Source organism: Martes martes (assembly GCF_963455335.1).
Source record: "Martes martes genome assembly, chromosome: 3".
Taxonomy (NCBI): Eukaryota; Metazoa; Chordata; class Mammalia; order Carnivora; family Mustelidae; genus Martes; species Martes martes.
Genome location: NC_137890.1, coordinates 140309073 through 140327164, shown reverse-complemented (window position 1 = coordinate 140327164; position 18092 = coordinate 140309073). Strand labels below are relative to the sequence as shown.

Below are 18092 nucleotides of genomic sequence, written 5' to 3'. Positions count from 1 at the left end.
TTATTTTTGGTGCTTTTATAGCACATCAGTGTAAACAGTTTAACTTGGCTTTGTTTTATATTTTAAAACATTCCTTGTTGTATTTTCAAGATTTAAAGCAATTTTCTAGTTCTTCCTTTTCACAGAAAACGAAGATTCTGGATGTGGTTTAATCATAAATAATTCATAAAATTAAATACATTCACTAAAAAATAAACTACAAAGTAAAAAAATGAAAAATAGATATTTATTGAGAGGGAAAGGAGAACCATTTCCCACATTAGAGCTCTGGTGTTGAATATTCAGTGCGATTTGATATATTTTAATTGCTATTGCACTATAACACCCTTTCCTTTGAAAATTCTTTGGGTGTGCTTCCCTGTTCTACCTAAATTAGCTGATAAATCACACAAACCAATAACCAAGGGCCTTGGTTGTTGTAGGAGTGAAGCCTTTAAAAATGGTATCATTCTTCTGATACTTTTTTTTTTTTTTTGTGATACTTATTTTAAGGAAAAAAAAGTCATTATGTATGTGCCTTGCACATTTATGTAAATACAGTTCACATTGCTGGTCTCATTTGTCCTTGTTTAAAAGGAAAAAAAAAAAGATTATTATAACTTCAGCTCACTTTGAAAATATCTGTCCACTTTTTTTCAAAATACTTCCTCATACTGTGGCCAGCTCTGCCTATATCAGAATCATCTTCATTAAATGTTTCACAGTTGTCAAAAACAAGCCTGACATCTACAGCAAAGGTTTCAAGGTTTGGATATCTGAAAGAAAACACATGATTTAGAGGTTGTTTTTATAGGGTGGCTTTGTTTTAAAAACAAATGAAGAGGTAATAAAAGGTAAAATGAAAAAATAAAACTGAAAGAAAAAAGATTAAGGTAACTACATTTAAACTAATATAAATCATTATACTCTCTTACAGATGAACAGTAAAAAAAATTGCATGTGTTCTGAACCATGCAGTATTTTAAAAGATTACATGGAAAAAACACATTTCTCTGATGATCAAGATATATTTCAACTAACTAGCATTTTCCCCAAACCCAGTTTCCTGTTGTGTACCTAGTGTGCTGTCCCAGGACTCATTCCACCTGACTGGTTTATTAGTTCCTCTGACCAGTTGTGGTACTCTATCATCCACATTCAAAACTATTTAGTTACAGTGGAAATAATGGGAATGTTTTCTGTCCACCAAAAATGTTACACTTGTCCTGTAGCTTCTACATACATCCCAGGATATACTGCTATATTAATTCCTACCCATTTCCCATTTCTGTTCTTCTCTCTTCACATGTGCTCTTTCTCTCAAGCACTGGAGTATGATAATCCAAAACCAGCTCAAAAGAAAAAAAAAAAACAAACAAAAAAACCCCAAAAAACCTCTATCCCTTTATCAGGGACAACATTATGAAAACCTGCCTTTCCATAAAAAGCATTGTGGCTTCAGTGCTTTTTTGGTGGGATAAGCCCAATCTTTGCCAGTAAAAACAGAGCAAAGAGAACAGAAAGGTGAAAGAATCTGCCTAAACTCATTGGTAAAAGAGGAGTGGTTTCTTTCAAGCCAACCTAAGTGAAAACAATACATTTTGAAAGAGAGCTTTTAGAAATTTAAATATTTTTAAATTAATTCTAATGTATGGTAAGCTAACTACTAAAATAATTTATGTATTAGAAATACGTTTGAAATACACACTGAAACTCTGAGCCTTGGTAAAAGTGGAATTACTTCCTTGATGGGATACCTTGTATAGTCTTCCACTCCTTCTCACTTCCTTCTCCTATGTGCAATAATAAAATAACATTTCTCCATCTGTAATGAGCTCACAGAATTAATTCAGACCTTAGGTAACCTCACCCATTTTCCTGTTCTTCTGGGAATTATTATTATTTTTTAATGAGGGAAAATTCACATAACATAAAGTTACCCATTTTAAGGTGGACAATTCAGTGCCGTTTACTGCATTCACAACATTTACTATTACCACCTCTATCTACTTGCAAAACATTGCCATTGCCCCAAAAGGAAACCCTATATCCATTAAGGAATTGCTTCTCATTCTTCCCTCTTCCATCCCTGGCAACCACTAATCGGTCTTTTCTCTATGGATTTTCCTGTTCTGGAAGTTTGATATAAATGGAATCATACAGCATGTGTGGGAATAAATTTTATAAAATATTTAAAAGTTACTTTGATAAATATTTATCTCTTTAGACTGGCACTTACTATAAGAAAAAGTTAATGATTAATGCTAGGGAGACCAGAATCCAGGACAGAATTCTAGGTGAGATTCTAGGTGAAACAAACACTATTCCCACAGTTGATGGAACCCAGAAAGATTCATTAAAGCAACTACTTCCTCCCCTCTATTTGATAAATTCTAGTTTAGACAGTTGAAATACTGTTTGTGAGTTCTGGTTCTAGCTTATTAGTTTGGGTTAAATCAAACAACTTGAAGTTAGAGGAGCTTGAATCTACTAAATTTTGCTTCCCACAGAGCGGACGTCACAAAAAGATTAAAGAGAACTGCTTCCCTCTCTCTGCTTGCCTCTGCTGTGACTTCCTCCATTCACCGGGACTCACTCTCAAAATGGAACAATGTTTGGTAATGTCTAAGCTCTGTGTTCATGTTTATTTTGGGGATTTTGAGGTTTCGGTTCATCCTCTAGCCAGGAGCTAGAGACATATGTAAAGCCTTTCTGTGTAAATCTTTGTCCTGGCCATGTTGATTATAAAGTCCATTATGCTACCCACCTAAACATCTGATGTTTTGATAGAAAAAGCAAAAGAACTAATTCATATCTAGACAGGAGCTACTGCTTTTTGGATCACATTAGAATCAATAGTTTTAATGGTTTTAAATGTTTTCAAATTTGGGCAGGTCCCTTCTGCAATTAAAAAAAAAACAAACAAAACAAAACAGACATAATCTTTTGAAACATGTGAGACGGACACTGATCGTTATGAGTTAAGTTCTACTCAACTCTAAGAAATTGAATGTAAATAAAGGAGCACAGTGATTTTCACCAAAAGAACATCCAGGAGGAACTAGATAACATACTGCATTATAAGGTAATCACAATAACAACAATAATAATGTAATGAAAATCTCTTTTATAGATATTCTTTCAATGTAAAGTTCCTTCTTTCTCCATATTTTTTTGGGACTTGGCCTGAAGTTATGGTCACAGGCTACCTTAAGCTAAACCAGTAATAAGGAGTAAGAGGAGCTCAGAGAACACATACTGCTCACAGCACGTGGCCATTCCCATGTGGAAAGCTTTTGTGTGAGCTTATTTTGTAAGTGAATGGTCTCATTTTGGGGGCTCCAAAATGGGCCACTGTCCAGAACCAAGTAAACTCCATTAACAGCTGCTACTCTGATAGGAGTTTAATTTTACCTATCAAGTATCAGTAACTGTGGCCAGGAAGTCACTTTGGTCTTCAGGTAGGATCACAAAGAGGATATGGTAGAGAGGAGAAAATAATAGTTTCCTTCCACACTTAATAAATAAATTTTTAGGATTCTCCAGCAACCCATAAAACTTTTAAATTTTAATATTTGAAAAATTAAATTTTAATTTAACATTTCCAATGACCTTTTATCTCTACATTGTAATGATCTGAAAAGATTACAGTAAATTTTTGTTAAATTCACGTGAGATATTGTCAGTATTCCACTGGTACACAATATAAGCTCCAGCTTATGTTATTTACTTACTTGGGGAGGCTTCCCTCTTATTTTTCTTTACCTCTCAGGCTGGGTTTGGTGGCCTTCCAATGTCAAAGCAGCTTTATCATACTGCTTTTTAATTGTTTAAACAATTTTAATGGACTTGTCTTCCATACCAGTCTACCTTAGCTAAACACACATGTACACACACATACCCTCTCCGAAGGCAGGTCCTTTAATTAATATATTTTAATTAATATATTTTTGGCTCACTAGAAGAGTAACCAGCACATATTAGGCATTCAATACTACTGAACTGAAATTATTTACTTACTGTCCACTACTTAATTTCTCTCTAATTGTGGAAAAATCCATAGGCTTCTTAATAACTTTCTTATAACCGGGAACAAGTTTCAAGTTTACAGGAAGTAGAAAAGGCCATGCATCTTCATGAGTTTCCATTTCTGTAAGGATCATACTTAAAAAAAAAAAGTGTTTGAAATCAGTATCTGTGTTTTAGAATTACTTATTTTTACTAAAAACTTAATTTTTATAATCTTTCAGGTAAAAACAATACAAGTTAATTGATTTAAAAAGATGAATACATTTATTTATACTATAGACTTCATATTTTCCTATTTATATAAATTGTCAAAAAGTCACCTTTAATATAGTAGAAAGTTTCTAAACAAATAAAATGTTACAAATATATTGTACATGCAAACTGAAATAATACCTGCAAAGAGCGAGGTCTTTGGAGTCATCTCTTTTAGGTTTCTTAACAGAAGTAAAACTTTCCTGTTTTGACAAGTTAACAGAAGTGTTTTCCTCCATTTTTCTTTTTTTCAGGTCTTTGTTTCCTCTTTTTAGTGAACTATTTGTAGATGCAGAGTCTTCATCTTCAGTATCCCCTGTTAAAGTTACTTTCTTGCCTTTTTTTGACTCATTAGTCTTTTTTCCTTTGACGTGAAGTTTTTTGATTTTTAGAGTTTGACCACTTGCCTTAATTAAAAAAAAAAAAAGGAAATGAGGTATAAGAAAATAACCATCTACAGACTTCCTATTATTCTAAATTATGAAAGTCTGATAGGACAAACAAAAAGAATATTACCTCCGATCTAGAAGGTTGATTATTTAATTTTTAAGAGAGATTAATTTGTTCTCCCATAACATAAGGTTAAAATCTAATAAAGCGTGAAAATCTATCTGAAGAATTCCTGAAACTTGAAGATGCTGATCTCATGGTAATCCATCTTCAATACTACAGAATTTAGCAGTAACCCTTTAGTCACTAACCAAATGGGTTTAAAGGTACAAAAGGACTATCTTTTAGAACACGATTAAGAACAAAGTTGAAAATAAACAAAAATATAGAGCTTATTAATAAGACAATTGAAGAGGTAATTAAAAAACTGTCAAAACATGAAAAATAGCTCACAAAGTGTCAAATAAAGATAAAGTCCTTTTTAAGTGATTAAATCCACTGGATAAAGGAAAAAAAATTTGCTATAAAAAGAGTTCCACTAAATTGTGATTTCCAGGTATGAACAAAGCAATGGTGAAAAATCAGTGAAAGATGTCTGTTTTTGAGGAAAACAAGAAAGACATATTTAAAGGATCTGAATTCTAGCTATGGCTCTGTCAGTAAGTAGCTATAGATTTCATACAAAAATATCTATGAGGCCTTATCTTATCTGTAAAATACGAAAGATAAGCCGCACAACTGGTAGGGTCAGTCTAGCTCTAAAGTTACATGAAAAAAAAACAACAACAACAACAAACACCTCAGTGTAGCCTTACTCAAGGTAACTACAACTTGCAGTCAGCGCACTGAAATAACAATGAGCCCTCCTCCCCCATTCAGAAATAGGGAAATAAGTCTGTATTTTGAGAATTGAATGTTATAATAAATATAACAGATCATAGAAGAGAGATATGCATTTCCAGAATAGTGCTAACCCTCTTTTAAAAAATTTTTCTTCTTGGGGCACCTGGGTCGTGCAGTCAATTAAGCGCCATACTCTTGGTTTCAGTGGTGGTGTGATGGTCTCCGGGTTGTGAGATTGAGCCCTACCACTGGCTCCATGCCCTACCACTGGCGCCATACTCTTGGTTTCAGTGGTGGTATGGTGGTCTCCGGGTTGTGAGATTGAGCCCTACCACTGGCTCCATGCCCTATACTGAGGCTGCAGGCTCAGCGTGGAGTTGGCTTAAGACTCTCTCTGCCCCCCTACCCCCATGTACGCGTGCTTGTGTTGCGCTCTTTCTAAAGTAAATGAATACATCTTTAAAAAAATTATTTCTTCTCTTATGCAGACTGTTAAAAAAAATCAGACTGCAGTGTCAGATATTCAGTCTAGCCACAATCTAAAGTTGGCTGTGCTCTTTTTTATTAATTTTTCATTTTTTTAAAAAAGATTTTATTTATTTATTTATTTATTTGACAGAGATCACAAGTAGGCAGAGAGGCAGACTGAGAGAGAGAGAGGAGGAAGCAGGCTCCCTGCTGAGCAGAGAAGCCGATGTGGGGGCTCAATCCCTGGACCCTGGGATCATGACCTGAGCCGAAGGCAGAGGCTTTAACCCACTGAGCCACCCAGGTGCCCCTAATTTTTCATTTTTTATTAACATATAATGTATTATTAGCCCTAGGGGTACAGGTCTGTGAATCGTCAGGCTTACACACTTCATAGCACTCACCATAGCACATACCCTCCCCAATGTCCATAACCCAACCACACTCTCCCTCCCCCCTCCCCCCACAACCCTCAGTTTGTTTTGTGAGATTAAGAGTCTCTTATGGTAATTAAAAAAAAAAAGTCTCTTATGGTTTGTCTCCCTCCTAATCCCATCTTGTTTCATTTTTTCCTTCCCCACTCCCCAAACTCCCCATGTTGCCTCTCAAATTCCTCGTATCAGGGAGATCATATGATAACTGTCTTTCTCTGATTGACTTATTTTGCTCAGCACAATCCCCTCTAGTTCCATCCACATTGTTGCAAATGGCAAGATTTCATTTCTTTTGATGGCTGCATAGTATCCATTGTATATATATATCACCTCTTCTTTGTCCATTCATTTGTTGATGGACATCTAGGCTCTTTCCACAGTTAGGCTATAGTGGACATTGCTGCTATAAATATTCAGGTGCACATGCCCCTTCAGATCACTACATTTGTATCTTTAGGGTAAATACTCAGTAATGTGGTATTTGGAGGAATATGGAGGAACCTCCATACTGTTTTCCAGAGTGGTTGCACCAGCTTGCATTCCCACCAACAGTGTAGGAGGGTTCCCCTTTCTCTGCATCCTCGCTAGCATCTGTTGTTTCCTGACTTGTTAATGTTAGCCATTCTGACTGGTATGAGGTATCTCATTGTGGTTTTGATTTGTAGTTCACTGATTAAAGCTGGCTGTATTCTTTTTTTTTTTTTTAAGATTTTATTTATTTGACAGAGATCACAAGTAGGCAGAGAGGCAGACAGAGAGAGAGAGAGAGGGAAGCAGGCTCCCCACTGAGCAGAGAGCCCGATGTGGGACTCAATCCCAGGACCCTGAGATCATGACCTGAGCTGAAGGCAGTGGCTTAACCCACTGAGCCACCCAGGCGCCCAAAGCTGGCTGTATTCTTGAAATAAATTTGGCTAAAAACATTTCTTTGGAGTATTTCATAATTTCTTTGAGGATTTCATGAACTTTTCTGGTAATATTTTTAAATAAGTACCCATAAGCAATTAAAATTATTTGTTTTTCTTTTTATTGGGAGGCTAAACATATAGTTAAGGAGGTATTTTAATTGCCTGAAATAATAAGGCAAACTGTAAATCTAATACCTTCCCTATATCATATAAAAGAATCACTCCCCCTTGTCACTAACTAAAATAATTAAAATGTTTTACTAAGTCTCTTTTCCATTTAGCTTATTCATTTTTATTCACTAATATCTGATACTCTGAGTTTTCATATTACACTAAACTTCTATCACTCTGAAATCATAAAAAAAGAGAAAGAGAATGCTTAATATAATGAGGAAAAACTCCATTTAATGAAGATGAAATTAAATTATTTTTTTTTAAAATATTTTATTTATTTATTTGACAGACAGAGATCACAAGTATGCAGAGAGGCAGGCAGAGACAGAGAGGAGGAAACAGGTTCCCTGCTGAGCAGAGAACCCAATGTGGGGCTCGATCCCAGGACCCTGAGATCATGACCTGAGCCGAAGGCAGAGGCTTAACCCACTGAGCCACCCAGGTGCCCCAAGATGAAATTAAGTTAGATTGAATAATTATATTTCTTAAAAAGAATAAAATTTCAGGGGTGCTTGAGTAGGTTAAGTGGGTTAAAGCCTCTGCCTTCAGCTCAGGTCATGATCCCAGGGTCTCTGCGGAGAGCCTGCTTCCTCCTCTCTCTCTGCCTGCCTCTCTGCCTACTTGTGATCTCTGTCTGTCAAGTAAATTAATAAAATCTTAAAAAAAAAAAAGAATAAAATTTCATGAATAAGAGGCCAAAAGTTCTAGTTCCTTATGTGAACTAAATTATTACTTGGGATCATTTTCTAACAAACTTATAACAACAGCAGGAAACATGAAATTTAAATGACAGAATCAAAAGAACTTTTAGTGTTTCAAAAAAACCCGAAGTTTATATATTTCTTTACTAAATAATGTTTATCTGCTTGTCTCATTACACTGTATACATACTCATACTGTTTTTTTTTAAGACTTTATTTTTTAAGTAACCTCTACGTCCACTGTAGGGCTCAAACTCACAAATCCAAGTTCAAGAGTCACATGCTCCACTGACTGAGCCAGCCAGACGCCCCCACATTCACATACTTGTAAAAACAAGCTTTTTTTTTTTTTTTTTAAATATTTTTTATCTGAGAGAGAGAGAGAGAGAAAACACCAGCAGGGGCTAGGGATAGAGGGAGAGAAAGAGAGACTGAAGCAGACTCCCTGCCAAGCAGGGACCTAAATGCAGGGCTTGATCGCAGCACCTAGAGATCATGACCAGAGCTGAAGGCAGATGCTTAACTGCTTAACTTACTGAGCCACCCAGGCACCCCCAAATGCAAGTTTTTATACAGTTACTCTGTTACCTGATTTACTTTGTTCTGGCACAAGAGATACCCCAATCCCTACCCTTCTTCTCTATCCTGTTATAACCAAAATTCTAAAAGAATCTTCAGTATGTCTAAAGCAGAACCAGCAGACTACACATACAAGGGCACATTTCTGTTGTTTATATATTTATATATCAGAAGTTTGTGACTTGGTGGCTTACAGGCTGTAAACAGCCCACAGAATGTGTTGCTGTTTGGCTCATATAATACTTGTAAAAAGTCTTGAGTTTGTTGCCAACACTAAACATTTGGGAGGATATGCATAAAAATCCATAATCTTGAAATACTGGTAGATCCTGGAATGTCGGGCCCACATGTCTACATGACAACAACTGGCTGGAGCTGAGTCATGACTGTTATATTTAAATTCAGGCATAACTTTCCTATTTGCCACAGACCCAACTCTTCTGTGTTATTTGCCTGGCTTTCATAGGTATTAGAGTTTGAAACCTCACGTGCATGTGTCTATGAGGATATATAAATATGTGTATGTGTAGATATATGTATCTACATATATACACACGTCTTTTTGATTCTATGATCCAGTGAGATATATATAAAAACAAATACATCTATACATTTAATAAATATAGATATAATAAAGTGAATGTATATATATTGGCACGCACATACATATACACAGAGTAAAAATACTTACAATGATACTTGCATAAATGGCCATTAGAGAGCAATATAGTATAAATACTTATAAAAACTCAATTAACTGAAAAGACAGTTTAAAAACATTAGCTCTAAATGTTTAATACTTGTTTATTGCTATAAGAAATGTAACATCTAATTCATTACATTTAAAAAACAGAGAGCAGAGGCTTAGAAATCTGCACTACATGAAGCATTTGGATTAGATCATAGATCATACATCTCCTAGTCCACTCCTTGAATGACAGATAGCCAAAATTCTGTTTTAAGCAAATTTACTGAAAATAAAACCTCCTATAGTCTACCATACTTAATTTTTTAGTAATTAATAAAGGATTCGAGGAAATTTCTAAAACTTGACAGTTAAGGAGCTTAAAGATAATTTACGTACAACCAGTGAAAATTATTACTGAATTAGATATGACAAAATAATCGAGTAATGAAAAATTAAAAAGTGATTATTAGTGAATATAATGCAATGTGGGACCCTCTGCTATTTTATAAAATATAAATAGATTATAAAAATAAAAATTATAAAATATATTATAAATCTAAATAAAATATAATAAAGTATTAATATATACATGTCACAGAATTTTGAAGTCATAAAAATTCTCACACACATGACCATATTTAATCTTCAAAAATCTCTACAATTTAGGGGCACCTGGTGACTCAGTCGGTTGAGCGTCCAACTCTTGTTTTCGGCTTAGGTCATGATCTTAGGCTCATGGGATTAAGCCCTGAGTTGGGCTTGGTGCTTTGCCAGGAGCCTGCTGAGATTCTTTCCCTCCTCCCTTGGCCCTTCCTCTTCTTGCATGCACATGAGTGCCCTCTCTCTAATAAATAAATAAATAAATCTTTTAAAAAAAAAAAGATTTATTTATTTATTTATTTGACAGATAGAGATCACAAGTAGGCAGAGAGGCAGGCAGAGAGAAAGGAGGAAGCAGGCTCCCTGCCGGGCAGAGAGCCCAATGCGGGGCTTGATCCCAGGACCCTGAGATCATGACCTGAGCCGAAGGTAGAGGCTTTAACGCACTGAGCCACCCAGACACCCCTAAATAAATAAAATCTTAAAAAACCCCCAAACAAACCCTATGAATTAAACATTATCTCATTTTTACAGATAACCCTGCAGCTAAGGAAGCTGCTCCAATGTTAAGAAATCAGGGAGGTAAGAAAAATCAGCAAAGGGACTGAAAAAGGGCAAAGGCAAGAAGACAAGACAACCAGGTAAGTATGGTATCCTAGAAGTCAAGTGGAAACAAGGTTTCAGGGAGAGGGAGTGTTCCACTCTATCAAATATACCTAATAGGTTAGATGAGGCCTAAGTACTGATCACTGAATTAAGCAATGTGGAAGTCATTTGTGGTCACGATAAGAGCAATTTCGGAGAATCCATGGAGGTGAAAATCTGACTGGAGTGAGTTCAAGAGTGATTTGGAGGAGAAAAATCAGAGAACTAGAACAAAAACTTCCCATGAGTTCTTCTCTAAAGGGAAGGGGAGAAAGGGAGAGGTGAATCAAGGAAGAAGTGAGCCCAGAAGAAGGTTTTTGTTTATTTAGTTCTCTCAAGATGGAAGGAGTAGTGGCATGTTAGTGGGCTGATGATAAGAACCCAGAGGAGAAGGAAACACAGATGGTGCAGAAGAGAGAACTCTTGGAATCACACTCCTAAGAAGGTGAGAGGGGGTGGGTTCTGAGGCATAAGTCTGGGAAATGAGTTTGTCAGAGCCACTAGCAGTTCATAGGAGGGAAGGTCGAGTATGTGAGCACAGACACAGGAAGGATGGTGCATGTGGTGGCAAATTCTTAGAAGATTTTCTTCTGGTGCCTTCTATTTTCACAGGAAAATGTGAGTAAGATCATCGGCTGAGAATAAGGATGGAGACGGAGTTGGAGGTAAATTATCAGGACCATAAAAGACCATCTTAATGCCTCAAATTTAAAGGGCTGGGTATCTTCTCCAACCACATTCATATATAAAAGTATAGGTGTCAGGAAGTCAAGAGTTGGATTAATCAGAATGATGGTTTTCTCAAGTGAGAGAGAGGCAAAGGGGATGAAGGTGAATGCAAGGATTATGACAATGAAATGCTGACACATTACAAGCAAGGTTAGGAGAAAAGAGAGGACATGAAAGGCGAGAGGGACTGTGAGAAGGTCTTCAGATAAATGGACTAGAGTTCAAAGAACTGTTGGAGTTCGAGTGTGAAAGGGGGTAGACCAAAAGAAAAGAGGTAGTGAATAGATGGATGTTTGGAATTTAGTTCATGCAGACATGGCAGTTACTGGTAATAATTAATGGTAGTTATTGGCCAAGAGATGAAACATGAAAGGGAGTGACTAACTTAGGAAACACCTAACAAAGACTCTGGCCCTCAACACATGCTGACCCTTTCACACTTCTTACTCCTTACTTTCTAATGCTATTATCATATTGCTTCTCTTTAATCAATCATTATAAGTGTCCACAGGTTTCTAATTTAAAAGTGACCCAAAAGCAACTTAAAATTACATATGCTTATTACCATTTGTCTAGCAATTTAACTCCTAGGTATATACCCAAGATGAGTGAAAACATTTATTCATACAAAAACTTATGTATGAATGTTTCACAGCAGCATTATTCATAATACCCAAAATATGGAAACAACTCAAATGTCTATCAATGGAAGAACGGATAAACAAAATATGTTATATCAAAAGAATGGAATATCATTTGACTATAAAAAGGAAGGACTAATACATGCTAGAACATGAATGAACCTGGAAATATTGTGCTAGGTGAAAGAAGTCTAACACAAAAGGCAGCATATGTAAAAAGGCAGCATATTGTATGATATGATTTATATGTAACAACTGGAATAGGTAAATCCATCAAGACAGAAAGTAGACTAATGGTTGTCAGAGGCTAAGGGGAGACGGGGATGGGGATGATAGATAATGGTACAAAGACTCTTTGTTGGGGTCATGAAAAATTTGTTGTGGAATTTAATAGTGGTGATGGTTGTACAACTTTGGGAATACTGTAAAACCACTGAGTTGTACACTTTAAAAAGGTGGTTTTTATGGCCTGTGAATTACATCTTTAAAAAAATCCCCATATAGCTCTGCATTTTGATCTGGCAATTAAAAAGTTTAGTGTTAGCTCAGTCTCACCTTAGCAATGCAAGCTGGACAAAACCAGTCCCCATCTGGTATAGTGGTAATCTTGGGTCTATGGCAGTATGTGTGACAGCCTTTGTCACAGCCGTCACAAAGGAGAAGCAGTTCTTCATTATCTCCCTTTCGACAGATCTGGCAGTACTATAATATATGAGAAATCATTTAAAATTAGCTCTCTGCTGTGAAGAATAGTTATTGGGATATTAAACACACCATAATTCCTAATTTATATTAGTAACAAACATTCCGCTTGCTAACAAATATACAGTAGCCATACACATCTATGTATCTCTCATTACACAGATATGGACCACATGACGGGGTGAGCAGTTCAGTTGGGGAAAATGCACATTTCAGGTAGACTGCAAAGAACAAAGCTAGAGGTTGAATGCCTGCACACACTTCAGAAGCATGTACACATTAACATATGAAATCATTAACGTGACATTAGAGCACATAAAGCAATGAGTAGCTTTAATACATGGTGTTTTAATTTTTTAAGGTATTTCATCTTTTGCTTATCTTAGCATCCTCATGATATCCTAAGAAAGAAATAAGTAAGAGTTAGAGTAATTTTTAAGATCAAAATTAGGAAACTTGTGTTAGTACCAAAATTATATATAATAGTAAAAAGATGACACTATATTTTGGCTAAATTATCCATCTATTTTTTGAGATTGATTAAAAGAAGTGTCCAAACCAAAACACTTTGGAATTCAACCTAAATCAAACAGGTGTCACAAGTGCAGAAAATGAATCCTACAAAATGATTTCTAAGGAGAAAAAAACTGGTAATAATAAATTAAAGAATTTAATTAGTCATAACTTATTTTGTAGAACTAAAAATAAAATTATTTATTCTCTGTGAAAAAGTTTCTAATACCATTAAGAACTTTAAAATCTGTAAGGAGATTCCCCTCCCCCCATACATACATACTCTGCATAACCAGTTTCACAAAAGGAAAGAAGCAAAGTTAGAAAAGAAAAACTTTCAAGAAAGCTTTAAAAAATGGTCAATACTAACCCTGTGTTGACATTTAGCTTATACGGCCACAGTAGAAAATGACTTGTAATCAATAATTTGAAAAAGCAAAACATTTAAACTGTAAATCACTTACACTAATTGAAAGTTATATATTTATACACTTAAAAACAAAATAGCTTAACTTTTCAAGCTTAATTGTTAAAACTTTCAATACAACATTAAATCTTAATCTGGGAAAGTCTAAAATAGTCTTATATAACTCAATATGTACATCAATGGCAGCTTAAAAATCTTATCAAAATGGCAGATATACACTATTCAGCTTAAGTACCTATCAAGTGTGTGTAATATACATAATATGAAAACTGTCATGTGTACTCAGAGCAAAAGCAGCAGAGTCTGCCATTCTAACAGTAAGTATTTTCTGATCCTTCCTAATACCACATCACTAAGTACCTTCACATGGTATTATTTCTCCAAATTTAAGTTATATCTTTAAGACTTCTATTGTAAAAATATTGAGAAATAACATTTAGAAGGTTATAATTAAATTCCTATGACAAAAGTTAAAATCAGTTTCATGAACAGTAAGTAAATTCAACTTTTTATAACAGATAACTAGAAATACTATAAAGTCTCTCTGACATCTCACACTTATGATTTAAAAATAAAATTCTTTTCTGATACTTATTTTTTTTTAAAGATTTTATTTATTTATTTGACAGACGGAGATCACAGAGAAGCAGGCAGAGAGAGGAGGAACAGGCTCCCTGCTGAGCAGAGAGACCTATGCGGGGCTTAATCTCGGCACCCCGGGATCATGACTTGAGCCTAAGGCAGAGGCTTTAACCCACTGAGCCACCCAGGCGCCCCTCTTTTCTGATACGTATTAAAAAAGGGTGACAGGTATCAAGGTTATAACACTGTCAAAGAGTCACAGCAATAGCTCGTAACACGTTAGAGCAAGTGTAGAGCATAAAACAGTGGATGTTGCCTATGTTTAACATTAACAAAAATATAAAGCACACTGTGGGCAGAGAATTATCAGGAGGCAAATTATGACAGCTCTTTCTTTCCATAAGCCTGGTCTCTGGCAAAGAGGGTATTTCTAAAAGCATTGAGTACTTTAACATTCTGTTAGGACTTGTTATAAGGATTATTTTAGGCACAATTACATTTCTAGTTAAAGGTTAAAAAGTGTTCATTAATCTTTGATTATGAAACTATGCCTTCTTTTCAAGATAGTTTCATAGCAAATAATGTACTATTAAATATTAAAAAATGAAAATTGTAAGAGATGGAGTTAAATAGTGATAAATGTAGATTAATAACAAGAAAAAACTTATGAATTTGTCATAAATGAAATAAAGTTTTTGACTGCAGAAAGCAAGAATACTAACATAAAGGCAGATTTTGGAACAAATTTTGGGTTTCTATATACAGGTTATAACAAAAGTGACCCTGTCATGACGACTGTTTTGGTGTATATGAGAATAAGAACTGTTCCAATTTCATTTTGATATAGAATTTTGTATCTTATGATCATTACAGTCTAGTAATATCACCAAGTATATTTCTCCAAGGGGACCTTAAAACTGGTTTTAATCATAACTTTCAGAAGAAAAATTCTTTTTACCTGGTAAAAAATGCTACCAGATGAACAGAACATACCTTCAATCTTATGGTAAATTGTCATGTGGATTGGAAAAGACCTAAATTTGAGCAGACTGTGAAAACTGCATGTTCATTATTCCATAGATATTTTATATGAAGAAGGGAAAAACCACAGAAGAAATCAAATTTATTTGTAAGAATGAGTAAGGTATTGAGTAGTCTAAACTTAGAGGTAAAAAATAAAGCAAAGAATGTTAAAATTATTTAAGGATCACTTCTTTTCTTTGGGGAATTACTATTTTAAGGAAAGGAATTTTACTCTTAGTCATTCATAAAAACAAATCTTAAATGTTGGGATTTTACAGCTAATCTGTAACTCAAATGCAAATGTCAAAGTAATTCATAAAGGTTCACATATAATAAATATTTCTATATCTGATATATATGAGGCAAGAGGGACATGAACATGATTTAAAATGAGCATCTCTCTGGAAGATACATGGACTATAGCTTTTATTTTGAATACATAGTATTTGGTGTCTGGTACAAGGTAAAGGTATCTTCTACCTTTATATACATGATGATAACCACTTGAGCTTAAGCAAAGAAGGTGAAAAACCAGTTTTAATGGTTAGAATAAAAAAAAAAAAAAAAAAAAAAAGACCAGGGTGCCTGGGTGGCTCAGTGGGTTAAAGCCTCTGCCTTCAGCTCAGGTCATGATCTCAGGGTCCTGGGATCGAGCCCCATATCGGGCTCTCTGCTCAGCGGGGAGCCTGCCTCTTCCTCCTCTCTCTCTGCCTGCCTCTGCCTGCTTGTGATCTCTCTCTCTGTGTCAAATAAATAAATAAAATATTAAAAAAAAAAGACCTATTCTTCATGTCAGCTACTTCTGATGCCATGCCTGATTATCAAGCACACAAACTAAGAGCTCTCTGCTTATTTTGTATTTACTTATCTAAGTATTTCTTAGCATTAAAAAAAAGAAATCTGAAAGAAATATAAAGACATTTTAAGAATGCAGTGAATGTCTGTAGCAGATAATGTTAGCAACTGGAATGTTTACAGGAGTAAAAGGGTCTTCAAAATATTTAGATGAACAACTATTATGTTAACAGAATATAGAAAACAACTTCAGTCAGAGTTATAAACAATATTCAACGGAATGAGAATCAAGACTTTTAAAAAGAAGAGATAATGTATTTGGTAGGTTCCTTCAAAAAGCTCAAAATAAGGAGAAAAATATCAAACTGAAACAGTATTTAAGAATTAAACTGTCAAGTAAAGCATACATTATTTTGACAATAAGTAATGTATTAATTAAGAAAGATTTAGAGGTTGGGAAAAACAGGACAAAGTAAATTAGTTATAGTATTTCTTAAATGAAAACACTTACAACTTTCATAATTGATTTTTCCCATGCTATTGATTTCTGTAACTGCTGAATGCACAGAGCTACCTGTGCAGCACTGCGAGCTTCTGATAATGCCCTTCTCCATACCCTGAGCCCTGGAGCAATATCCTCTTCAATTCTGCATTGAAATATAGAAAAATTAAGTAGGTCATATCCACATTTATGGTTACCGAATGTGAAACAATCATCACACTGAAAGCCAAGCAATGACAAAAACATGGAACAGCCAATAAGAATAAGGTTTAAGCAACTAAATTTGATGTAGTGCACAGACTGTGGCTACGTGCCTCAAAGCTTAGTCACAACCAGGTAAATGTAAGATCACTTTGCAGGATTATCAACGCACATAACAAAAAAAAAAATGTTTTTACAAAGCACCATGCAAATAGCATGATCCATATGGATCACAGACATACAAGAAGATACATAGATAACAGGCAATAGAAAATAGGCTCCAATTAGCAAAGAAGCACAATAATTTTTCAAGTTAATCTCAATAACCTACCCGTCACCATCACCACTAATGGATGGTGCAGGAGCAGGGACAGTAACTGTGCCCACATTATCCAGTTTGATCTGAATGGTGGTACTTAAGGGGCTCTTCAGATACCTTCTCTCAATGTTCCGCTCCAAATCAGCCAGCCTGGTTACAGCTATATCTAGGGGGTTGTCACTCTTCCGTTCTAGTGCATGTGCACTGCTTTCTTCTTCGCCAGTAAATTCTCCATCGTGCTCCTTGCACAATTTAGAAAATGACTTATGTTCAAAATATACCAAGTCCTCCCTTTCTGATGCAGGCTCTGGACACATCCAACCCTATATATCAAGAGAATAATGTTATTATGGTTTCCCCTTAAATGCCTGATGGGTGAATTACCTGTACTTAAAATACAGCAGCAGACACCAGCAGATCTCAAGGATCTTTACTGAAAGTTTTTACCTTGTGTTTCCTAATGCTAGGTAGAAACAAGAACAGAAAATTAAAAGAAACAGTTAAAAGTTTGAAGAAGAAAATTTAATAACTTTGATATTATGAAAGATATAATGAAAATCAGTAAAGTATTCTGAAGGACTTGATAATGAATAAATACTTATTTCATGGGACCACTTAAATGGAAAATTCTCGGCAGTCTCTGAACTTTGTTCTTCTTTTCCATTTTCACTCCTTCCACCACTCTTCTGTACTTACCATTTTTCCTTCAGCCACAGGAGCTTTGCCTAAGTGGTTACATTTGTCTGTAAGGCTTTTCCCTGTTCCTCTATACTTACTTAACTCTACTCATTCTGTAGCTCTCATATTAAAATTTACTTCCTCAGGAAATCCATCCTTAACAACCTTGTGGAGGTTAAATCTCCCTGTTACAGGTTCTCATAGAACCACATGATACTCCATGTCCTTATGGTAGTCACAATTTTACACTACTATGATCATTTGATGAACATTTTTCTACCTCTAAATTC

At 35.1% G+C, this 18092-nt stretch overlaps 1 protein-coding gene across 1 annotated transcript in view; it reads right to left on the bottom strand.

Moving 5' to 3' along the window:
* Nucleotides 1-215: 215 nt before the first annotated feature.
* BAZ2B (bromodomain adjacent to zinc finger domain 2B) overlaps nucleotides 216-18092 on the bottom strand; it is a 426011-nt gene continuing 408134 nt past the window's right edge. The window contains exons 35-40 of the mRNA XM_080798618.1: nucleotides 17137-17447; nucleotides 16614-16749; nucleotides 12616-12762; nucleotides 4402-4667; nucleotides 4000-4143; nucleotides 216-755 (exon numbers count right to left, since the gene is read on the bottom strand). Of these exons, the coding sequence (XP_080654744.1) occupies nucleotides 602-755; nucleotides 4000-4143; nucleotides 4402-4667; nucleotides 12616-12762; nucleotides 16614-16749; nucleotides 17137-17447 (1158 nt within the window). The 3' untranslated portion in view covers nucleotides 216-601. The remainder of the gene's footprint in view (nucleotides 756-3999; nucleotides 4144-4401; nucleotides 4668-12615; nucleotides 12763-16613; nucleotides 16750-17136; nucleotides 17448-18092) is intronic.